At 43.8% G+C, this 25,640-nt stretch overlaps 1 protein-coding gene across 1 annotated transcript in view; it reads left to right on the top strand.

The window, feature by feature from the left end:
* The first annotated feature begins 18,188 nt into the window (after positions 1-18,188).
* Positions 18,189-25,640, top strand: part of LOC137368661 (thrombospondin-4-like) — a 212,459-nt gene continuing 205,007 nt past the window's right edge. The window contains exon 1 of the mRNA XM_068028804.1: positions 18,189-18,270. Coding sequence (XP_067884905.1) covers positions 18,189-18,270 — 82 coding nt within the window. The remainder of the gene's footprint in view (positions 18,271-25,640) is intronic.

The following is a 25,640-nucleotide window of genomic DNA, read 5'->3' as shown; positions in this document are numbered from 1 at the left end:
TGCAGGAGCGGATCTCAATCGTTAAAAGAGGCAATGAGCATTCAGATCAGAACAGAAGCCCTGGAAGCTGTAGATCAATTTGAATACTTGGGCTCAGATACCTGAAGAGCATCACTGGCTGGAAGCCTGGCAGTAGATCAACCACCTTCCCTTTATGTGACTATAGGAAGTGTGTGCAATTAAGACCTGTACAGGGAGAAAAAGAAAGACAAGGAACTTGTTTAGAGTTGGGTCTAAAGGTTCATAATGGGGAGGCCCAGGCAGCAATGAATTGATTTGTTTACGGGCTGAATATTTTTATTTCATTATTTTAGAGAACATTTTGTAGTACAGTTACAATTTTAGTGCAAGTCCAAAAGATAGCGCAGAACTATACTTTTTCTGCGAATTATAAATTACATTTCAGATGGAAATAGACTATTTGTGAGATTCTCCCCTTGCACCTTTCTCAATAACAGTAACTACATGCACTTATATAGCACCTTTATGAAAGGTGAAATGTCACAATGAGAGAATTGGACGTCAAGCAGGACTGAGGAGAAGAATTAATTAATGATCAAGGAGTTAAATTTTGAGGAGACTTTTAAAGAGAGGGAGATGTAACAAGGCATTTGATGCCATTCATTAACACTGTTCCGTCAACCCAGGCCATCTGCTTATATCATCGACTCTGTGACCCTTGGCTGACCCTTTTTCAAATGCCCATAGTTGTTTGTCCTCTGTAGCTTTTAATAACCACGGATGTCAAGCATTGAAAAGTACAAAAAAGAATGTACGTAACTATCTTAGCTTCTCCTGGATGTTGATATTAATTGCCTTCCAAAATTGTCAGTTTCTCCAGCTGTGACTGTCAGAGGTGCACCTTTATAAATCATCTGTTTAGATTTGTGAATCTGTTTGAATGTTATCCCTTCCTTCTGAATACTTTGTGTTCCCAGGTACTTCGATATTACTGCAACATAGACATCACACGTTTACTTTCACCATGATCATTCATCCAAAATATAAATTCATCCATAGGTCCCAGATTTATTTCTGGGACACACTGCTGGTCATGGTCCTAGTATGAGTACTACTGCTATTTATGATTATCCTTTGTTTCCCCATCTATCTTAAGAGCATTCACTTTAGACACAAGTCCCTTAATTTCTTTATAGAGATAGTAATTAACACTTGGAATGGACTTCCAGCATATTGGTGGAGATGAAAATATTGGAACAATTTAAGAAACAATTAGATTTAGCAATGGGATGATTATAGGGTTGTTCTGGAAGAAGGAATTAAGATGAGCAAACGGCTTTCCTCATCTGCAAGTATCTTGCGATCTTCCTTATTCTCAAGAAAGCTGCTGCTTTACTAACTTTATTCACTAATTCTGCTATATCCTTACAGAATTGAATGAATTTCTCAGACATAACCTACCATTCATAAACCTATACTTACTTCGAATTATTCCAATTACTGCTGCTAAATGCATTTGAGGCACACCATGAGGCTAGCCCATGAGGCACATTTAATGGACCACATGACTTTTACCCGTCCTTTTTCGAATGCTCGGATGTACCCTTTAATTGAACTCCAACCTTTTGAAAGCATCTTCTCAGACTTTTGTTTTTTTTAAGCTCATTTTTCCTTTTTTGTTATAATTTTGTTTGCTTAATAAAACTGTTCAATTTTGTAATTTGTGACTGAAAATTATGTTAAACTTTAAGTATTTTAAATTAATCTTTAGTTTACCTCACTAATACGTGGTGGCAACCATGTTTTGTGCCAATTTAATAAGGCAACATCATGACTCACAGTCATGAATTATACTAGAGGGATAAATCCAACAACCCTATTTCCATTATGAAATTACAGAGCAGACCAAAGTTTGTCAGATTGTACTCAATTGGAATAAATTAAAAGAGACATGATTAAATTTTACTAAATGCTTCTTTTTCCCAGATGTTACCTGGAACTCTGTATGCAGCAGCAGTTTTAACATCATCTGTAGAACCAGTGAGGCTGGAGCACATGTGAATCTATGGAAAATACCTCTGGATAATGTTCTTCAATTCATTGTGCAGGATCCAGAGATAGGGCAAAGTCAACTTTGTGAAAAAGCTTTCCGTACCTATCTCTGTTGCTCCGTCGCAAAAGAAAATCTAGCTGTAGTCTGGTTTTAGAACATTTTGACCTGCAAAAAATGAATAATAAGCACAAAGGAGATATATTCCAGACTTCTACAACAGATTAAGTTAAGAAACACCATAGGTAGTTTGTGTACGTGGAGTAATTTATCAGCATGCAGGATGTTCCACTCTGGGCTTTTAACCAATAGATAGATATCTTCTCATTTGGTATCATTACCCAAATTACTGTTTTTTCCTATGTGGAACCACTTATTTCCATATGGACTGTAGATATTAAGGTGAACATTTGGTGAAAGACCTAAGCAGATGCATGTGGTTCAGTCTTTAGCATGCGATAAGGATTAATTTTCTGAGATTAGAGTTAATCACTACACATGCAATTTCAAAGTCAGTTAGGTGTGTGGCATGCATGCCTCCTAGATTCACAGGATATCAAGGAAGAGAATACTTATATGAACTGTTAGATGCTTGTGTTGATCGAGCAGTAAAATGCTGAGCTTGAGCACGAGCTGACCCTATGCCACACTGTATAGAAGGAAGAAAAGTTTGTGGAACATAAGTCACCCCGCAGGCAGAGAGGAGTCAGGAGCAGGAGAAATGTCTGGCCACTAGTAAGGAGAGGATGGAAAAGTGGAGAGGAGCATTGGAAACTCTCCAACCTTTATTCAGTGCTGAGTGCCTGTGATGAGGACTAGATTGGAGTTATGGGAGAGGGTATCCATAAGCAATGCTATGGCACTGTGGAGCAAGTGGTTATGCAGGGAGATTCAATTATTATAGGGTCAGACTTCACCTGTTTTGGAGAGATACCAATGAGCTTGCAGAAAGGGTAAATAAGACAATAAGGCTGGATTGAAACAAATATGGCAGGGTGGGAGGAGAAAGCAGAACGTACTCTAGACTAAAGAACAAAGAACAGTACAGCACAGGAACAGGCCATTCAGCCCTCCAAGCCTGCGTCGATCTTGATGCCTGCCTAAACTAAAACCTTCTGCACTTCCGTATCCCTCAATTCCCTTCCTATTCATGTATTTGTCAAGATGCCTCTTAAACGTCGCTATCGTACCTGCTTCCACCACCTCCCCCGGCAGCAAGTTCCAGGCACTCACCACCCTCTGTGTAAAGAACTTGCCTCGCACATCCCCTCTAAACTTTGCCCCTCGCACCTTAAACCTATGTCCCCTAGTAACTGACTCTTCCACCCTGGGAAAAAGCTTCTGACTATCCACTCTGTCCATGCCACTCATAACTTTGTAAACCTCTATCATGTCGCCCCTCCACCTCCGTTGTTCCAGTGAAAACAATCCGAGTTTATCCAACCTCTCCTCATAGCTAATGCCCTCCAGACCAGGCAACAACCTGGTAAACCTCTTCTGTACCCTCTCCAAAGCCTCCATGTCCTTCTGGTATGGTGGCGACCAGAATTGCACGCAATATTCTAAGTGTGGCCTAACTAAAGTTCTGTACAGCTGCAGCATGACTTGCCTATTTTTATACTCTATGCCTCGACCGATGAAGGCAAGCATGCCGTATGCCTTCTTGACTACCTTATCCACCTGCGTTGCCACTTTCAGTGACCTGTGGACCTGTACGCCCAGATCTCTCGGCCTGTCAATACTCCTAAGGGTTTGCCATTTACTGTATACTTCCCACCTGCATTAGATCTTCCAAAATGCATTACCTCACACTTATCTGGATTAAACTCCAACTGCTATTTCTCCGCCCAAGTCTCCAACCGATCTATATCCTGCTGTATCCTTTGACAATCCTCATCACTATCCGCAACTCCACCAAACTTTGTGTCGTCCGCAAACTTACTAATCAGATCAGCTACATTTTCCTCAAAATCATTTATATATACTACAAACAGCAAAGGTCCCAGCACTGATCCCTGAGGAACACCACTAGTCACAGCCCTCCATTCAGAAAAGCACCCTTCCACTGCTACCCTCTGTCTTCTGTGACCGAGCTAGTTCTGTATCCATCTTGCCAGCTCACCTCTGATCCCGTGTGACTTCACCTTTTGTACCAGTCTGCCATGAGGGACCTTGTCAAAGGCTTTACTGAAGTCCATATAGACAACATCCACTGCCCTTCCTTCATCAATCATTTCGTCACTTCCTCAAAAAGCTCAATCAAGTTAGTGAGACACGACCTCCCCTTCACAAAACCATGCTGCCTCTCACTAATAAGTTCATTTGTTTCCAAATGGGAGTAAATCCTGTCCCGAAGAATCCTCTCCAATAATTTTCCTGCCACTGACATAAGGCTCACCGGCCTGTAATTCACTGGATTATCCTTGCTACCCTTCTTAAACAAAGGAACAATATTAGCTATTCTCCAGTCCTCTGGGACCTCACCTGTAGTCAATGAGGATACAAAGATTTCTGTCAAGGCCCCAGCAATTTCTTCCCTTGCCTCCCTCAGTATTCTGGGGTAGATCCCATCAGGCCCTGGGGACTTATCTACCTTAATGCTTTGCAAGACGCCCAACACCTCCTCTTTTTTGATAACGACATGACCCAGACTATCTACACTCCCTAGATCAAGAATACTTGAAACAAGGGAAATAAGGATATTAAAGAATAACCTGAATTGCACTTACATGATTGTAAGGAGTTTATCAAATAAATTTTGTGAGCTATAAGTGTTGGTACATAGGAAAAAAAAATTGATATAGAAATAGCCAAAACCTGGTTGAAACCAAATGATTGTGGAATTAATTTGCATGATGTTTTAGAAAGGTAAAGCAAGAGGTGTGGTGGCATTATTTGTTAGAGAGGGAGTAGTTACTGTGTAAATGGATTCTGAAAGTGGTATTGAATCTCTTTGAATGGAATTAGGGCAAAATAAAAGGAAAAGGCTAGTAATAGGAATATTCTATAGGCCATCAAATGATCAAAGAGAAACTAATGCCATTCTATGGGAGATGAAAAGACAGGTGAGTGCTAAGTTTTCAGTAGTAATCCTGGGGGGTTTCAATCTTCCTCATAGCGACTGGACTGCACAATGGGGACAGTCTGCCTGCAAGAATTTATTGAAATTGTGAGGGGCTCATTTGTAAAGCAGTACATTAGGGAACCCACACAAAATAATACAATATTGGATTTAGTTTTAATGAGGAGGGAACAATAAACAAAATAGAAATAAGAGAACATTTGCGATTCAGTGAACATAATGTTCTGACATTCAGTCTAGACATGAGTGGAAAAACCAATATCAAGCCAATTTTCAACAAGCTGATTTTAAGATGTATGGAAATGATAAACTAGGAAGAGATAATAGAATAGAATAGAAGAAAAATATGTCAAAGAAAATGGAATCGTTTCAAAGGGAGAGTTTTTAAGAACCAAAATAAATTTATCTCCAAAATTGGTCAGGGACAGAATAAAAGTAAGAGCCGTTCAGCTTACTAACACAGTGAAATGCATTAGGGAGACAGAGAAAGGATGCAGAATTTTGAATTGTTTAGGATAGGGACAGGATAGGGAGATTTATAAAGTTAAGGAGTGTGAAGAAACTGATAAGGGCTAATTCCCTATTTTAACTGCCCCAGCACCTGCTTCCTGACAGCTGTCAAAGAATACTTACCTGACTGCTGAAGAGTGGGGCTGCTGTCAATCTGGCAGCAAAGCAGAAAGTGTTGCAGAAATCCAGCAGGTCAGGCAGCATCTGTGGAGAGAGAAGCAGAGTTAACTTGTCCAAGTTCACAGACCTGAAAGTTATCTCTGCTTCTCTCTCCACAGATACTGCCTGACCTGCTGAATGACCCCAGCACTTTCCGCTTTGCCGCCATATACTTACCCTGCTGTGTCCCAGTGTCCTGTGCAGTTGAGACCCTCTTCTTCCACTCAAGTGTAACATTCCTTCTTGTAGGCGTGCCGCACCTGGGTGAATAATTGTAAATTTGCACATTCCAGGACGTGAGACTTAAATAGACCATAAAAGATATTACAGAGGTTTACAGAGAACACACTGACACAAATGGGAATGCATGGTTGTCACAGCAATGTAAATACGTCTTTCACTAAATGTTCCTTACCAAAGTGTGTGTCCAACATAGTGCAAATGTCACATCCCTTTGCACCGTTGGCCCTTCAGGAGAGCCAACGTATGCCACCATTACTCATGAGCATCTCCACAGATGCAGTGACATGGACATTGGCTCAGTCAGCTGCTGCCTCTAATGGTTTACAGAGGGATGCTGCAGATGTGGACTGGTGCACAGCAGGTGAGCGAGGGTGATGTGTGGCTTACAGAACTCATGTCGGTTCCTATGGAGCAGACAGCCTTTGTCTGATAAGCCACTTCCGTACATCCCTAGCTCACTGCTAGCCCTGCGTGCAGAGACTGGGTGCCATCTACCCTCCCATGCATCTTTCATGTTGTAGGTCCTCAGTGTCCTCATAGTCCGAGGAGGAATCCTGTTGATGTCTCTCCTCATCATGCCAGGCCTGGTCCCTATTGGGTGCGTAGTTGTGCAGAGCAGCAAAGAAAGGAGCTGGCCTTTTTGGCCTGTAGTACAGGGCATCACCCTATCCATACAGGCACTGGAGGTGCTCTTTCAGCATGCTGATCACCTGCTCAATGGTGACTCATGTAGCTCAGTGGCTGGCGATGTATCTCACCTCTGTAGCAGTGGTGGGGTCTCTCACTGGTGTCGGATGTCACGTCTGCAAAGGATAGTCCTTATCTCCAAGAAGCCACCCCTCCATCTGAGCCAGTTCAGTGAACAGCGGTGGTAGCCAGGACTGGCGCAAAACCCAGGTGTCATGGCAGCTGCCTGAGAAGCAGTCACACATTCGCAGCAAGCATCTGCGGTGATCACATACCAGCTTCACCTAGATTGAGAGGCTCCTTTAATGGTGACGTCTGCAGGTAGTAGCCTGGCCGTAGGCCTGATGGCCACATGAGTGCAGTCTACGAACATTACAATCTATGGTTTTCCGGCAACGATGCCAGAACCAATGGCCCTCTTGGCCTGGCTGTGAGAGTCCGTCCTGAAGCAGACAACCTCACTGACCCTCCGGTGCAGGGCATTGGTGACCTCCCTGATGCAGTGGTGCACTGCTGACTGTGACCGCACTAAGGTCTCTGGTGGGCCCCTAAAAAGGTGCAGAGGCGTCAGGCTTGAGAACCGCTGCCACTATGAGGAACAAAGGCATGGGATGTCCACCGGAGCCCATAGGCTGCAGGTCATCCTTGAGCAGGGCACAGAGACGTGTCACCACCCTCTCTACATATGCAATGGCTCTGACAGTGGTGCTCTGACATCCAATGGCATGTCATGTGAGGCCTGTAGATGCATGGCAAACGTAATGGCGATCTCCCCTTGGGGGCTGCTGCTCACGACAGGAGGCCTGTACGTGGATAGTACCTGCCTGTTGATATTGCATCTGGTGCATACGGATTCTCACGAGCAGATGATCACACAATGTAGGATGAGCCATACCTATTTCCATGTGATAAATAAAGTTGAACCCTGCATGTATTTGAAGGTTCCGAACAGGGCAGGGATTGGTGTTGACGGGTACATCTGCTGCTTTCCTTGATCAACTATGTGGCGTGCCATATGTGGGATCGGAATTCCTCCCCTCCCCAACCAGACTTTAAAACTGGACTTTGTGGAGTATGGGGAAGGAACCCCAACCCCCAGGGACGCTAGTACTGTGAATAAGAGCCAAACCTCAACACAAAGCACACAGAGGCAGGCTGCATTCCGATGAGTCAATTTTCAAACATCCCAACATCACAACAGAACTGATACTGTTAAAGTAAAAGCAAAATACTGCGGATGCTGGAAATCTGAAATAAAAACAAGAAGTGCTGGAACCACTCAGCAGATACTGTTAAAGGACTGGAATTTGGGACATTATCATAACAGTGACACAGCATAGCTGCCATCATGCTAAGTAATCGGGGAGGCCATTGTTACAACTAACTGGCCCCAGAGCACAGCATTCACTCCTGTCAAGACAGGAGAGAAACCTCTTTCATGGATATTAGCTTTGGAGCCTGGATTACCTCAACTTGGTGAGGTGGCAGGTGGCAGGACCATATCTCCAACACAGAAGTCCTCGAGGCGGCCAACATCCCCAACTTATACACACTACTGAGTCAGCGGCGCTTGTGATGGCTTGGCCATGTGAGCCGCATGGAAGATGGCAGGATCCCCAAAGACACATTGTACAGCGAGCTCGCCACTGGTATCAGACCCACCGGCCGTCCATGTCTCCGCTTTAAAGACGTCTGCAAACGCGACATGAAATCCTGTGACATTGATCACAAGTCGTGGGAGTCAGTTGCCAGCGTTCGCCAGAGCTGGCGGGCAGCCATAAAGACGGGGCTAAAATGTGGCGAGTCGAAGAGACTTAGTAGTTGGCAGGAAAAAAGACAGAGGCGCAAGGGGAGAGCCAACTGTGCAACAGCCCCGACAAACAAATTTCTCTGCAGCACCTGTGGAAGAGCCTGTCACTCTAGAATTGGCCTTTATAGCCACTCCAAGGCACTGCTTCACAAACCACTGACCACCTCCAGGCGCGTATCCATTGTCTCTCGAGATAAGGAGGCCAAAGGAAAAAAGGTGGAGTTCATTGTTCTCGGTCAGGGATGCACTAAATAGATCTGTCTGGACCAGGCAGGGAACAGAGGAAAGAGATTAAAAGGTGCTAAGTGCTGACCATCTAGCAGGATGGCTTCAGGAGATGTGATTATGATATTTTGATAAGGAGCATCATAAAAGGGACAAGATCGAAGGGTTTGGAGCTGCTGTTATGTGAAGACAGACAGGGACTGGTCTTCTCAGGTCCAGGCCTACAATCAACATTGGTAACGACCAGCCATGTGGGTGATTGTAAGTTTTTCAGTCAAATCTTGAAGGGATTTGTTCTGTGGGGGCTGCAGTTGAGAAGGAGGGTTAGAAACGGTCAACCTGGCTCGTGGAGCTACAATTCTCACCAGAAGGACCAACTGTGTGGAGGGATTGAAGTGATCAGCCAAATCCAAGGGGTATTTGGGGCTAAGAGTTTTAAAACAATTTTAAGTGTAGCAACCAAATCCTGGGAGGGTTTGGGTTTCAAATTGAGTGAATTTGGGGTTTTGCCTGTGGTTTTTCAAAAGGTTTATTTTACAAGTCGGAGCGTACACTGTTAACAGTGGGATGGTACACAGTACCTCCCTTCATGCCAGCAGAGCTTTCCTACCAGTAATCCCAGACCCCTTCCCTTTAAGAATGCCGTGAGACCCCTGTTATCCGCCCCCTCCTCCCTTTAAGAATGCAGAGTGAGACCCCTGTATATCTGCCCCCCCTCCCTCCTCCCTGTAGGAATGCAGAGTGAGACCCCGGAAAAGAAACTGAGCTTCTGCCGCAAAACCTTCTGCCTCTGTGGATCCGCCAGCTTTTCCAATCGTGAACAGGACGGCACGTGATGGACGCCCATTCATCAAAGAAAAATCAGGAAGTGTCAGTGGAGTGGTGGTGGGCTGCATAATCAGCAAAGGTAAGTACCGTTTCCCATATGCTGATTGTGGTGCCGCCGCTATGCGGCGGGGGGGGCCGCACCAAGGTCCCACCGCTGGCGCAATATGCAGCGGGCCCTTCTCGACGTAGCGGGTCGAGGAGGGCCTCTCCCCATAGAATTTTACCAGCCCCCACGTCACGACCCGCAGCATCGAGGGGCCGGTAAAATTCAGCCCAGTATGTTTTTAGCAGTGGGAGGTTATGTTAGACAAATTGGCTCTCCACAGATGCTGCCTGACCTGCTTAGTATATCCAGCATTTTCTGTTCATATTTCCGATTTCCAGCACATGCAGCATTTTGCCTAGAAAATGGGCACCCAAAAAACTGGCACAGTGCATATTAATTTCTACCACATGAACTTTTCTGCAGCTATCGCTGGATATCAAGCAGAAATATGAAAATCAACTGATCCTTCCACTTGCTCAGTATGGGCACTGGGTTAACCTGCAGAGCCTTATCTGCTGTTCTGGTTGAGATCAATTTACTCAGCACCAGTCAATGGGATCATCCTCACCTGAATGGTTCAGTACCACACCAAGTGGCGTAGTTACCCACTGAGCCAGAAAAGACCCTTCTCTGCATTATTTTCCACATGGATAATGACATTCTCAATAAGTATCGCCACAATAATAGTTTCTGTGACTGGAACAAAGCAATAAAGGTATTTGGTCAGCAATCAACCCATATATATATATCTTTCATGTGACAGCATAGCACGTCAAGTCACCAATGTTTTATTGCTGGGAAGAATTGTGACCACTTGTCATTTAATATCAGGATTGCGTCTACATGTTTTACTGAGGAGAATCTCCTTTGATTCATAGGGGATTACGATTAATACTTAATGGTAGATTTTTCTGAAAGAATTAAAAATGCAAATTTATGAAGCAAAGATAGAGTGACAGAAAATCCCTTTAATCCTACCCTACTTGCACAACTTGTTGATAAAATAAGAATAATGAGACACCTGGAAGCCATTGTGTAAAATGTTGTTGTGAAATGAAATTGAGATTTTCTCAGCCATCTGCAGAATGAGTCTTCATGCACAATGTACACGAAGATCAAACACTATCCAGGGCTCAGGTCAAGAGCTGGTATTTCTATTTTACAGATGAAAGAGTTTCAGGTCTAAAGATGGATTGTGACTAAATCGAGGAGCAAACTGAATTTTCTTCACAGCTTGGTCTTAGAATCTGCAACTTATTTGTTCAACTTTAGAATTTGTTACACATACAAAATATAAACTGAGCTGAGTTAGCCAGTCATGAAAAATTAAACTTGGCATGATATCATGGCTGCGTATATAGTCCTGTCATGGGGGGGGGGGGGAGTTTTTTAATAACCTCCCCCTCCATACACACACAAATGCACAGGCACACTCAAAATCAATTCTTCTGTTTCAACCACATCTTCGGGTCTTCCCAGTTAAATAAAAAATATGATACTTACATCCTAAGTAACTTGAGGTTAAAAATAAATGCTGGCAAGCACACAAAAGGTGTAATATTAAAATAAAGGTTACTGTGGAGTTTTATTATTCTTACTGCATTTCAAAATGCAGATGTAACATTGATAAATAAGTGGTCATAAAAAAGGAAAAGTTTTTTCCAGGCACAGTTCCATCCTTTACGCTATTGTTCCCTCGTGATAGTCACCTCTGACCAAGACACCTCCACTAATATAGCGCTAAGAGCAGTTTCTTGAATTCACAAGGATGTTACCAGGGATACTTTATTATCTGCTGTCCTGATATGGTTAACATTGCCCTCCCTTAGTAACTGAGTGGCCATTTCAAAAGGGAATACTTTTATTGTGTTAACTGTGTTATTGTGGGACTGGCGTTACATGTAGAATCATAGAATCATAGAAAGTTTAAGGCACAGAAAGAGGCCACTTGGCCCATCGTGTCTGTGCCAGCCGAAAAACAATTCACCTATTCTAATCCCACCTTCCAGCATTTGGTCTGTAGCCCTGCAGCTTACGGCACTTGAGGTTCATATCCGGACTCCTTTTGACTAAGTTGAGGGTTTCTGCCTCAACTACCCTGTCAGGCAGTGAGTTCCAGACCATCACCACCTTCTGGGTGAAAAAGTATTTCCTCATCTCCCCTCTAATTTTTCTACCAATCACTTTAAATCTATTCCCCCTCGTCACTGACCTCTCTGCTAAGGTGAATAGACCCTTCACCTCCACTCTATCCAGGCCCCTCAAAATTTTGTACATTTCAATCAGATCTCCCCTCAGCCTTCTCTGTTCCAAGGAGAACAATCCCAGCCTATCCAATCATTCCTCACAACTGCATTTTTCCAGTCCTGGCAACATCCTCATAAATCTCCTCTGTACCCTCTCTAGTGCAATTACATCCTTTCTGTAATGAGGTGACCAGAACTGCACACAGAAGAGTGACATGTAGAGTGAGCTTGTTAGGTTTTATGACAATCCGCTTATTTCCTGGGTACATTACCAAAGTATTACCAAGATTTTAAAGTGAGAATCAATACTATTGAAAGTATGGGGCGGCGGGGGGGGGGGGGTGGGGTAGGGGCGGTGGTGGGGGGTGGGGGGAAGGGGGTGTGGTGGTGGGAGGCTAAAGGTTTAATTGCATAACACTTGTATTTTGGGCGAAAATTGGGTGCTGCAGGTCCTAATATAATGTGTGTGCGCTGAGCCTGAAATGGAAGTATGCTGCACAACGTATTGGTTAGGCACCCTATTTTCATCCAGGGTGTCCTTCTGACTCTGACATTAGGTTCATTGCATATGCAAAATGTGGGCCTAATGCCTCTTTCAAGTCCGTTTGTGCAATTTGTTTGCAGCATGCCATGAAGGCTCTGACTGGGGCCCGCAACTCACCAGTAACATACGAATGAGGCCAGTGGGCCGTTGGCCTCTATAAGTACATGCAGCCAGGTGTGATCCAAGTTCTAGGCCGGGTAGTTGAGGCTCACTCATGAGAATGATTTATCATACAAAAACAGAAATAATCTGGGTAGGAAGATTGGAAAAGTGCTAAGTACTTAACAATGGATTTAAAGAAATAAATCTGTGTTTCATTTATTCTACTGGTTACAAGTTTACTTGCATGTCATAGCTTTATACAATTTAACTTTATTGTTCTTTAATCCCTCCTAAACAAAATCAAAAATATATTATAGTCACAGTAGGTTATGGGAGATCAGTGAAGACTCTGAACAATCAGAGATGTTTTCTGAAAATTGGAGTAGGGGTGGGAGGGAATGTTTATGATATTTCAATTTTGTGACTGAGATCTAGAATATATTTGAATAAATCTTTACATGAAAAACTTTCAGCTGTATAAGGTGTGACCTTGATGAAAACTGACTCCACAGATGGTGCAGTATTCTTTGTATGTTGAATATTAAAAATAATATTCAAATACAGAATATGAAAAATAAAATTATAGCATCTGTGGCACCCATCATAATTATCATGTGTAAGTAGCACAACATGCATCCTACATCTTCTGCATTGTCATGATATACATACTTCTATTTCAGAGGTGTGAGTCATCATGCTGGCTAGTAAGAATGTATTGCCATACCTATAATTATTCATCCTAAATTTAACTCTAAGTTACCTGTTGTGAGATGTTGAGAATGCCATTATTGTGACCAGGACAAACTTGGGTCTCGTCCGGGAGAGAAATTAAGACAAGTGACACCCAAAAAAAGTGAGATGCTTTGTTACCGAAACTAAAAAGAACACCTCAGTATTTTACTGTGAAAAAGATTCACTTTGATTAATCGTTAACTTTAAATTTGTCGCACTATGAAGATTTGGATTCAGAGGGATGTTTGTTAGGTTGATCATGGTACTTTACTCTGAACCAAAAGCTGTGGTGAAAGATATGGTAGATACACATTTAGTAATTTAATCTATGGCGTGTTATGAGTCAATTGTAGAGAGCAAGGCCACCTCCATACTGTTCACTAGAAGATTGAGTTACCCTCTTCATTCAACCTGAAGCTTGAAAACTGGTTACCAGCAAAGGAGCTGGTTACTACTTTAAGACGTGTCTTTCATTTATTACAGGCGGATCTTCTGTGCAGTTAATGCCAGATAAACTATGAACACTGATCATACCCTGACTCATCACCACCTCCCTCATCTACATGACCACTTCTATGTTGTCAGGTTGTCTGCCCAATATTAATTCATAGATGACTGCTTACTTTCTCCAAATTAAGCAAAGAAGATCAAAGTCATTCTTTTAACCCTGCCATAATCTCTGCTCCCTCAGCACAAACTCCGTTCCCTTCCTGGCAAATGTCTGAGGCTGAACCAGACCATTTGCAACCTTGGTGGCATATTTGACCCTGAGATAAGCTCCGCACTACATATCTGCTCCATTACCAAGACCACCTACTTCCACCTCTGTAACATCGCCCAACTCTGCCTCACTTCATTTAATCTGCTGCTGAAGCCCTTATTCAGGCCTCTGTTACATCTGAACATTACTATTCCAATGCTCTCCTGGCTGACCTCCCATCTTGCACACTACGTAAATTTGAGCTCATCCTGTTGTATGATTAAGAGTGATGTCCCTTTAAGATCTTAGTATGCTCATGAGATAGGTACCAGGATGTAGTCAAGTGACTCCAAGCCAGATTCACTCTGCAACTGTAATACCTAGAGAAAGGTTCTGTAAATAGTTTGCTCTGTACTGTATATAATAGCTTAGCTGTAATAATCCTGTTTGAGATCTTCAGCATAACTGGACTCTACGCATCTCATTTATGTTGCATCAGACAACATAACAAATTCATTACACATACAAAACTCTGCTGCCTGTATCCTAACTTGCACCAAGTCTCGTTCATCCATCACTCCTGCGCTCATTAACCTACATTGGCTCCAGGTCCAGTAACACCTTAATTTTAAAATTCTCATCCTTGTTTTTAAAACATTATATGGCCAATCCCTCCCTGGGTTGAACTTTTGTTCCCAGGTTCCAATCCTGCCCTCACATGCCAGCACCAGGACTAATTTCAGGAGGTGGTCAAATAAGGATGGAAGGCAAGCTCCTGAGGCTGGAGGACAAATAGAAGGTTCTCCAGCACTGAAAGACCAGCAGCCCCTGTCAGAGGTGGGAGCTGCCGAAGTAGCTGCCTAAAGATGCAGATGCCCTCTGAAGAAGCTTTCAAACATTAAAAATAAAAAGTTGTCATCGCTCCCAGACGGCAACTGTGGAGGGGGACCGCTTTCACAGGACGGCCTGCAGTTGCAGCTGTGGCCCTGTGGCAATCGTGGTGGAGGGGAGATTAAAATCACTGTGGCATCAATGCCCCACCCCCTCCCCCCCCCCCCCCACCACCACGGTCTGTCACCTCAAATCAGTGCCCAGGCTTTAACCTCAGCAGGGGTCCATCTGCTGTCTGGAAAATTCCAGGTGGCCTTTGACAATTACTCTCAATGGACAATTTAATAGGCCCAGTTGGCTGCCCGCTGCTGATAGATGGGTAGCCTTCAACCCCTGGCTTCATGAAAATTGCCCGAAGGCAGGACTATGGTACCAGGCTGGTCAGTAGCGAGAAATTGTAGGGTTGCTTGTCTTTGGTCCCGCCTCCGAAGCTCTTTGAAAATTCAACCCCCCCTGTCTCTGCAACAACTTCCAGTTCCCGAATCCTTTGGGATCTCTGTGCTCCACTAATTCTGGCCTCTTGCCCATCCCGATTTTAATTGTGCCATCCATGGTGACCATGCCTTCAGAAGCCTAGGTCCTAACCTCTAGAATTCCCTCCCTAAGCCATACCACCTCTCTACCTCTCTCTCCTCCAGTAAGATGCACCTTAAAACATACCCCATTGGCTCATTGACCTAATATTTCCTTATGTGGCTCAGTGTCATATTTTGTTTGATAATGCTCCTGTGCAGTGCCTTGGGACATTTTACTCCATTAATGGCACTATATAAATGCAAGTTGTTGTTGTTTCCCCTCCCTGGCCCTTCACTGGGCAGACCCAGTCTGTGCAAAATCTTGGTATCTTCAAACCTCGCAGGTGATCCATCATCAACAAATATTTCCATAAGAACAACATTGCACACATCTGCCCATATCACCCTTTCTCTGCCACCAAAACCCTTAAAGAAAGGCATTTGGATTTATATTGCATTTAGCTATCAGCTATAGTGCAGTGGTAGCACTCTTGTCTCAGGATCAAAAGCTTGGGAGTTCAAGTTCCATCCCAAAAACATGACTGTAAAAGTCTAGGCTGATACTTCAGTGCAGTACTGAGGGAGGGTTACACCATTGGCGGTGCTATCTTTTGGATGAGATGTTAAACCTAGGCCCTGTCTGCCTTCTCAGGTGGACATAAAAGATCCCATTGAAGAAGAGTGGGAAGAAGAGTGGGACAAATTCTCCCTAGTGCACTGGCCAATATCTATCCCTCAACCAACATCACTAAAATGGATCATCTCATTGCTGTTTGTGTAAGCTTGCTGTGGGCAAATCAGCTACTGGGCTGAATTTTACCAGCCCCTCGATGCCGTGGGTCAAAGCGGGGGGGCCCGTAAAATTCTGCGAGGAGAGGCCCGCCTCGACCCCCGATGTCGAGAAGGGCCCACCACATATTACCGGCAGCGGGGGGACTTCGGATGGGACCTCTGCCGCCAAGCGGCAGGGCCTACATCTAAATATTTAAATTAACAAAGAATAAATGTAAATGAACTTACCTGCTGGTGGCGGCCATCCCACTCCGATTTTACGGCTGCCAAACACACCTCGCGCGCCTTCGGAACTCTGGAGTTCTGAGGTGAGAACCTGGTGGGGAGGGGGGAGGATTAAACTTTTCAGGGTAGGAGGGGTGGGGGAGCGAGGAAAGCAATTTTTATTGGCTGTGGGCATGGTGGGAAGGTGTTGAGGGTCAAAAGGAACAAATTGTGGGGGGGAAAGTTCAGGATATTAATAAAAGTTTATTATGGGGGGAGAGGGCAATTTATATATAAATTACCCTTGGTTGGAGGGGTGGGAGACAGGATTTAGAGTTGAAATAAACTTTTATTTTTATTTCCCGGAGACTGGGACCTTTAAATATTAAAACGCTACTGAAGGGCTTGAAGCCATTTAAAAGTGACACCGCGCCTGCGCAGTGGCGCTGGCCGCCATTTCCAGGGACATGGCAGCCGCCCCTTCTACATCATCGCGGGCGGTCGCTCTGCCCCCCCTATTTAAATGAGCCCCCGCGCATAATATCATTGGCTGTAAAGTGCTTTGAGGTTGTGAAAAGTACTATATAAATGCAAGTTCTTCTTTTTTCTTTTCAATTTCTCATGAAGACAAAGGGATGAAATTGGTCTTTGGCAGTTCTGCAAAGTAGGTGGTATGGTTTGCTTTTCCATTGAATGCTATCCTTCTCCTTCTTAGGCAGTTCCTCGGGAATGAGGATGGCTTTCTTCCATGCCAGGGTTGTGGATCCTTAGCTGACTGAAGAGTCCAATTCTGGATCCGCATACTCTGCCACAGGTGGGGCAGGTGGTGTTTAGTGAGGCAAGTGAATGGGATGCTCGAAATTCCAAACGCTCCTTCTGCTGTTTGCACTTGGTTGTTGCCTGGGTATTTCCACCCTGTTTGAACTGGCTGGCACCTTCGCGGATGCTTCTTCTCCATTTTGGGCAATCTCGGGCAAGAGATTCCCACGAATCAGCATTTTTTCAGGGAGACTTTAAGGACATCCTTGTAGCGTTTCCTCTGCCCTCCTGGTAATTTCTTGCCGTGACGGAGCTTGGAGTAGAAAGCTTGTTTTGGGAGCCTTGTGTCAGGCATGTGGGCACTATGATCCACCCAACATAACTGACTAGCCATGACCAGTGTCTCGATACTGGGGATGTTGGCCTGAGAGAGGACACTGACATTGGAGCGCCTGTCCTGCCACTGAATTTGCAGGATCTTGCGGAGGCACCGCTGGTGATATCTCTCCAGAGCTTTGAGATTTCTGCTGTACAGTGCGCTTTAAGGAACTACCAACTTGGGATATAGTTTAAAGCCATCTACTTAGAAGCAGTGTATCTCATCTATTTTTAAATTAACTTTTAACCACTTGTCTGTTTCTATGAGATAAATGTCAACCTCCTTGTAATTCATGTAGTATTTCTTCCGCTTTTCTTTGGCTCACCTAGAGGATGGTCAGCATCATGCCTACCCAAAACGTTTTTGCACTATATTTTAAAACTCACGTCAGGCAGAAAGATTGAGGTAAGCTTCAATTCATAATGATCCATTATTCCAAGAGTGTAAGAAGCCAGGCAAAGCCTAACACATATGGAGCAACTTTTTTGTCGTCACACTTTCTCAGTGTGAGGCGAGCGGGCGAGTAAGTTAAAAGGAACCTCGATCAGATCATCTCCATCATATACAGAGGGCACTAGCTAAGTGTCAGCATGTCCCGGTGTTGTTATTAACCATTTCTCCAGCCATACGCCTAACTTCTACACTTGAAATCTTATTCCGATATTATTTTAGCAGATAATAGTTCCCAGCTTCTTGGAATACTGGTTTTCAGACCCTGAAGAGATGAAGTGGAGCACTGTGATGTTGCTTTTCCGACTTCTCCTCCAGTCAGCTCCAACTTTTTCAGCCGATTCCGAACCAGAAAGTGAGTATCTGAGGTAACTGGGACAGAAGGATTTGATTTTGACTTCGGTTGGGAATGATTTTGTATCATTTAATTTGAAATCCTTTCAGTAATTTCTGTGATTACCTTAAATGTAAAATAATACATTTCCACGCCCTTCGTTATCGATCCGCGTTTTAAAAAAGACCCATGGAAATAAAGTGATGTAAAGAAAAAGGTGAGTACCCAGCGTGATTGAGGTAAGATTATCACACAAACCCATTATTACCTCCAAAGCGTAAACTGTGTTTTCCAAATGTTGCACTGTGATGATGAATTCAGCATGTAAAAATTTTTTTAAATTTTAAACAAAATGTTGCAAAGCATCGAAATTGGTTTATTGTTTTAAGTTACTCGAGAGAATGTTGAAATCTAAGCTGTTGCCAGATGGAATCTCTCTAGTGCAGATCTTTCAATGGTGAGACATGACCTGCACCCATTACAATCCATTCAAGTATTTAAGGGGCTTAAGTTAGATGCTTTGCTCATTTACTGTTCGTAAAGTACAAATTTAGTATGTTATGAACCATAATCATAACCATCTGCTACTTTTCTCATTAGCTTGTCATCTGTTTAGTGTTAGTCTGTTATATTCAATTAGTTTTGATTGCTCTGGAGATGTTTTAGGACACACTACTTGAATTGAGAATCAATTGGAACCATAACCCAAATGTACACCCAGACTACAGTCAATTGAGAGAGTGTTAAATGCCAGTTAGTAACACAATAAGAACGTCTTTGCTTGCCGCCATGTTCCTTTTTCACAATCGAGAAGTAGCTATTGCCACTTTACTTCGAGAAATTTGAAATATCTTATGAGATTAGACTCAATATGTGTTGGAACTCGTCCCACAATGCAGGATAGCAGTTCTTCCATCCAGCCACTGACCTGTACATTGGCTGCCAAGCAAAATTACTTCTGCCATTTAAATATAACCTATTGTATAACGTGTTATAATTGAATAACAAAATGTTCCACTGGAATGTAACCTTAAGCACTTATCAAAGTATAATAGCGGAGATAAAGTTTTAAGTACTTATGACAATAATCTACTGAATTGTAAATAATAGTTCTGAAGAAGGGTCACTGACCTGAAACGATAACTCTGCTTCTCTCTCCACAGATGCTGCCAGACCTGCTGAGTATTTCCACATTTCTTGTTTTTATTTCAGATTTCCAGCATCCGCAGTATTTTACTTTTATATTATTGTAAATAATAGTAACTTATTATAATAATGTTCTGGCACTATTTTCTCATCAACCTTTCTTTAATAATGTAGGTTATTTATGGAGATTAATAAAGGAATGGGTTATGGACCTTATTGTATTAAAAAGGATGCAGTCCTCAATTTGGAAAAAGGGTTGAGAGTACTTTTGGAAGGGTTAGGAAGACTATTATTTGATATCCGATCTCAGATATTGAGTTTTCTGTTTTGTCCTTGACTATTAATTTCTTAATGCTTTTATCAGTAAAATACAATAACTGAATCACATTTTAATGGAGCCATTTGTTCCTCAGTCACTGTTTCTGTAGTGGTCAGATTGTAGTGAAAACACCAAAACAATTGTGTTCAAGTGGGTCACACCTGGGGTTGTTGGAGGTATTTGGAATGACAAAAATATAGTGGAGGGTGAAACTAATGGTTGGATCTCCAAGAGGGTAAGAATTTAACTCAAAGGAGTAAGGAATGACCAGAGCAAGGAATGAAATAGTGATGAAGTAAGGGCCATAAGCTCTTGTAAAGGAAACCAAGCGAGTTTTGCATTGGATAAGCGCATTGAACAGGGGAGATGGTGCCAAATTTCACCATCTAAGGAGCATGTCCATATTGCATAGATCTGGACATATGGATTATATAAGGACTAAATCTCAGAGATGTTGGGAGCTGCACCAAAGCAAATATGCTAAAGAGGAAATTAAGGACTAATATGGGTAATATCAAAATAGACATCAGTGAGATGATCTTAATCCCAGTTGATAAATTCCATGAAAATTAGTTGTAAGATCACTGAATGAAGTGATAAAGGTTAATGCCTTCCAAAAACAGAGAAATAGCAAACCGGGTTCTTGTTAGTCAGAAAGTGTTCTTTTCCCCACTAGCCCTGCCGATATAGAGTTATAGAGTCATACAGCACAGAAAAAGGCCCATCGTGTCTGTGCCGGCCATCAAGCACCTACCTATTCTAATCCCATTTTCCAGCACTTGGCCCGTAGCCTTGTATGCTATGGCATTTCAAGCGCTCAGCTAAATATTTCTTAAATGTTGTGATGGTTCCTGCCTCTACCATCTCTTCAGGCAGTGTGTTCCAGATTCCAAGCACCCTCTGGGTGAAAAGTTTTTTCCTCAAATCCCCTCTAAACCTCCTGCCCCTTACCTTAAATCCATGCCCCCTGGTTATTGACCCCTCTGCTAAGGGAAAAATTTTCTTCCTGTCTAATCTATCAATGCCCCTCATAATTTTGTATACCTCAATCAGGTCCCCCCTCAGCCTTCTCTGCTCCAAGGAAAACAACCTTTTCAGTCTCTCTTCATAGCTGAAATGCTCCAGCCCAGGGAACATCCTGGTGAATCTCCTCTGCACCCTCTCCCGTGCAATCACATCCTTCCTGTAGTGTGGTGCTCAGAACTGTACACAGTGCTCCAGCTGTGGCCCAACTAGCATTTTATATAACTCCATCATAACCTCCCTTCTCTTATATTCTATGCCTTGGCTAATAAAGGCAAGTATCCATATGCCTTCCTAACCACCTTATCTTCAGTGATCTATGGAAAAGTACACCAAGATCCCTCTGACCCTCTGTACTTCCTAGGATCCTACCATCCATTGTATATTCCCTTGCCTTGTTTGTTAGTCTTCCCAAAATGTATCACCTCACACTTCTCCGGATTAAATTCCATTTGCCACTGCTCCGCCCATCTTACCTGACCATTTATATCGTCCTGTAATCTAAGGCTTTCCTCCTCACTATTTACGACACCACCAATTTTCATATCATCCACAAACTTACTGATCCTACCCCCTATATTCACATCTAAATCATTAATGTACACTGCAAACAGCAAGGGTCCCAGCACCGATCCCTGTGGTAACCACTGGTCACAGGCGACCAATCACAGAAACAACCCTCGACCATCACCCTCTGCCTCCTGCCACTAAGCCAATTTTGGATCCAATTTTCCAAATTGCCCTGGAATCCATGGGCTGTTACCTTCTTAACCAATCTCCCATGCGGGACCTTATCAAAAGCCTTACTGAAGTCCATGTAGACTACATCTACTGCTTTACCCTCATCTACACATCAAGTCACCTCCTCGAAAAATTAAATCAAGTTTGTTAGCCATGATCTCCCCCTGCCAAAGCTATGCTTGATTAATCCCTGCCTCTCCAAGTGGAGATTAATCCTGTCCCTCAGAATTTTTTCCAATGGTTTCCCAACCACTGATGTTAGACTCACCGGTCTGTAATTACCTGGTTTATCCTTGCTACCCTTCTTGAATAATGGTACCACATTCGCTGTCTTCCAGTCCTCTGGTACCTCTCCCGTGGCCAGAGAGGATTTGAAAATTTGTGTCAGAGCCCCTGCAATCTCCTCCCTTGTATCACATAACAGCCTGGGATACATCTAATCTGGGCCTGGGGATTTATCCACTTCTAAGCCCGCTAAAACAGCTAATATTTCCTCCCTTTCAATACTAATATGTTCAAGTATATCACAATCCCCCTCCTTGATCTCTGCACCTACATCATCCTTCTCCATAGTGAACACAGATGAAAAGTAATCATTTAAAACCTCACCTATGTCCTCTGGCTCCACACACAGATAGCCACTTTGGTCCCTAATGGGCCCTACTCTTTCCCTGCTTATCCTCTTGCCCTTAATATACTTATAAAACATCTTAGGATTTTACTTTATCTTGCCCGCCACTGTTTTTTCATGTCCCCTCTTTGCTCTCCTAATGACTTTTTTAAGTACCCCCCTACACTTTCTATACTCCTCTAGTGCCTCCGCTGTTTTCGGCACTCTGAATCTGCCATAAGCCTCATTTTTTTTCCTGATCCAATCCTCTATATTCCTTGACATCCGGTGTTCCTTGGACTTGTTGGCCCTACCCTTCACCTTAACGGGTACATGTTGGCTCTGAACTCTCACTATTTCCTCTTGGAATGACTCCCACTGGTCTGAAATAGACTTTCCTACAAGTAGCTGCTCCCAGTCCACTTTGGCCAGATCCTGTTTTATCATATTGAAATCGGCCTTCCCCCAATTCAGTACCTTTATTTCTGGTCCATCTTTGTCCTTTTCCATAACTACCTTAAATCTTACAGAGTTATACTCACTATCCACAAAATGCTCCCCCACTGACATTTCTACCACTTGTCCAGCTTCATTCCCTAGGATTAGGTCCAGTACCGATCCTTCTCTTGTAGGACTTTCTACGTACTGGCTCAAAAAGCTGTCCTGTAATCATTTCAAGAATTCCGTCCCCTTTAAGCCTTTTGCACTTAAGACTATCCCAGTTGATATTGGGGAAGTTGAAATTCCCTACTATTATTACCCTATTGTTTTTACACCTCTCTGAGATTTGCCTACATATCTGCTCCTCTTTCTCTCCCTGACTGTTTGGAGGACTGTAGTACACTCCCAGCCAAGTGATTGCCCCCTTTTTGCTTTTAAGTTCTACCCATATGGCCTCATTTGAGGAACCTTCTAAGATATCATCCCTCCTTACTGCAGTAATTGACTCCTTGATCAATAGTGCAATAACACCACCTCTTTTATCCCCTCCCCTGTCACGCCTGAAGATTCTATACCCTGGAATATTGAGCTGCCAGTCCTGTCCCTCCCTCAACCATGCCTCTGTGATAGCAATAATATCATATTCCCATGTGCAAATCAATGCCTTCAATTCATCTGTCTTACTAGTAAGACTCCTTACATTAAAATAGATGCAATCCAGCCTTGTATTTTTCACTTGTGCTTTAACAGGTCGATATTTGCTCTGCCTTCCAGACTGACTCAGTTTCTCTTCTATATTTGACTGTGCATCACCCCCTACTGTACCTGCACTCTGTATCCCATCCCCCTGCCAAATTAATTTAAACCCCCCACAACAGCACTAGCAAACCTCCCAGCAATGATGTTGGTCCTGTTCCGGTTCAGGTGCAACCCGTCCAACTTGTACAGGTCCCACCTTTGCCAGAAACAGTGATTCAGGAAACTGAAGCCCTCCCTCCTGCACTATCTCCTCAGCCACGTATTCATCTGCTCTATCCTGCTATTCCTATGCTCACTAGCACGTGGCACGGGGAGTAATCCAGAGATTACAACCTTTGATATGCTGGAGAACAGTCTGTAACATCAACTGTGTGGATAGTGGGAGATTTTGGAACTAGGGTAGACAGTCCTGGAGACATATTTCCAAGTCAGGGTGGTGTATGACTTGGAATGGATCTTGTAATGGTGTTCTCATGCGTTTGCTGCCGTGGTTCTTCTAGTTGGTAGAGGTCGTGGGTTTGGAAGGTACTGTCAAAGGCGGCTTGGCGAGTTGCTGCAGTGCATCTTGTAGATTTTTTTGTATTCGTTCATGGGGATGTGGGCATCGCTGGCTAGGCCAGCATTTATTGCCCATCCCTAATTGCCCTTGAGAAGGTGGTGGTGAGCTGCTTTCTTGAACTACTGCAGTCCTTGGGATGTAGGTACATCCACAGTGCTGGTACCCACAGTGATGGTGCACATTGCTGCCATTGTGTGCTGGTTGTGGAGGGAGTGAATGTTGAAGGTAGTAGATGGGGTACCAAGCAAGGGGCTGCTTTGTCCTGGATGGTGTCAAACTCCCTGAGCCGCAGTCCTCCAGGCAAGTGGAGAGTATTTCATCACACTCCTCACTTGCACCTTGCAGATGGTGGACAGACATTGGGGAGTGAGGAGGTGAGTTACTCACTGCAGAATTCCTAGCCTCTGACTTGCTATTGTAGCCACAGTATTTGTGTGGGTGGTCCAGTTCAATTTCTGGTCAATGGATGTTGATGGTGGGGGACTTGGCAATGGTGTTGCCATTAAATGTCATGGGGAGATGGCTAGATTCTCTCCTGTTGGAGATGCTCATTGCTTGGCACTTGTGTGGCTTGACTGTCACTTGCCACTTATCAACCCAAGCCTGAATGTTGTTCAGGTCTTGCTGCATGTGGACATGGGCTGCTTCAGCATCTGAGGAGTTACGAATGGGACTGAGCACTGTGCAATCCTCAGTGAACATCCCCAGTTCTGACTTTATGATGGAGGAAAGATCATTGATGAAGGAGCTGAAGATGGTTGGGCCGAGGACACTACCTACAGTGATGTCCTGGGGCTGAGGTGATTGACATCCAACAACCACAACCATCTTCCTTTATGCTAGGTATGACTCCAACCAGTGGAGATTTCCGCCCCCCCGATTCCCATTTTACTAGGGCTGCTTGATACCATACTCAATCAGATGCTGCCTTATTGTCAAGGGCACTCTGACCTCACCTCCGGAGTTTAGGTCTTTTGTTCATGTCTGGACCCAGACAGTAATGAGGTTCCAGTGGAACTCAAACCAAGCATCGGTGAGCAGGTTATTGCTGAGTAAGCATTGCGTGATAGCACTGGCGATGACAGCTTCCATCACTTTGCTGATGATCGAGAATGGACTGATGGGATAGTAATTGGCCAAATTGGATTTGTTCTGCCCTTTGTGGACAGGAGATGCCGTGGCAATTTTCTTTGTTGTCAGGCAGATACCAGTGTTGTAGCTATGCTGGAACAGCTTCGCTAGGAGTGTGGATAGTTCTGGAGCACTACAGCTGGGATTTATCAGGGCCCATAGCTTTTGCTGTCTCCAGTGTGCTCAGCCATTTCTTGATATCATGTGGAGTGAATCAAATTGGCTGAAGACTGGCATTTGCGATGCTGGGGGACCTCAGGAGGAGGCCAAGATGGATCTCCAATCAGCACTTCTGGCTGAAGATGGTTGCAAACGCTTCAGCCTTGTCCTTTGCACTGACATTCTGGGCTCCTCTATTATTGAGAATGGAGTGGTTCATGGGGCCTTCCCATTAGTTGTTTAATTGTCCACCACCATTACGAACATAGAAACATATGAATTAGGAGCAGTGTAGGCGCCTGACCACCCCCAGGCGCTTACCCATTGTCTCTCGAGATAAGGAGGCCAAAGAAGAAGAAGAAGGCCAATCGGCCCCTCAAGCCTGCTCCGCCATTCCATAAGATCATGGTGGATCTGATTGTAACATCGTCTCCACATTCCCGCCTACTCCTGATAACCTTTCACCTCCCCCCCACTTGTTTATCAAGAATCTATCTACCTCT

Source organism: Heterodontus francisci, chromosome 4, assembly GCF_036365525.1.
Source record: "Heterodontus francisci isolate sHetFra1 chromosome 4, sHetFra1.hap1, whole genome shotgun sequence".
NCBI classification, from domain to species: Eukaryota; Metazoa; Chordata; class Chondrichthyes; order Heterodontiformes; family Heterodontidae; genus Heterodontus; species Heterodontus francisci.
This window is presented reverse-complemented; position numbering and strand designations above follow the sequence as displayed.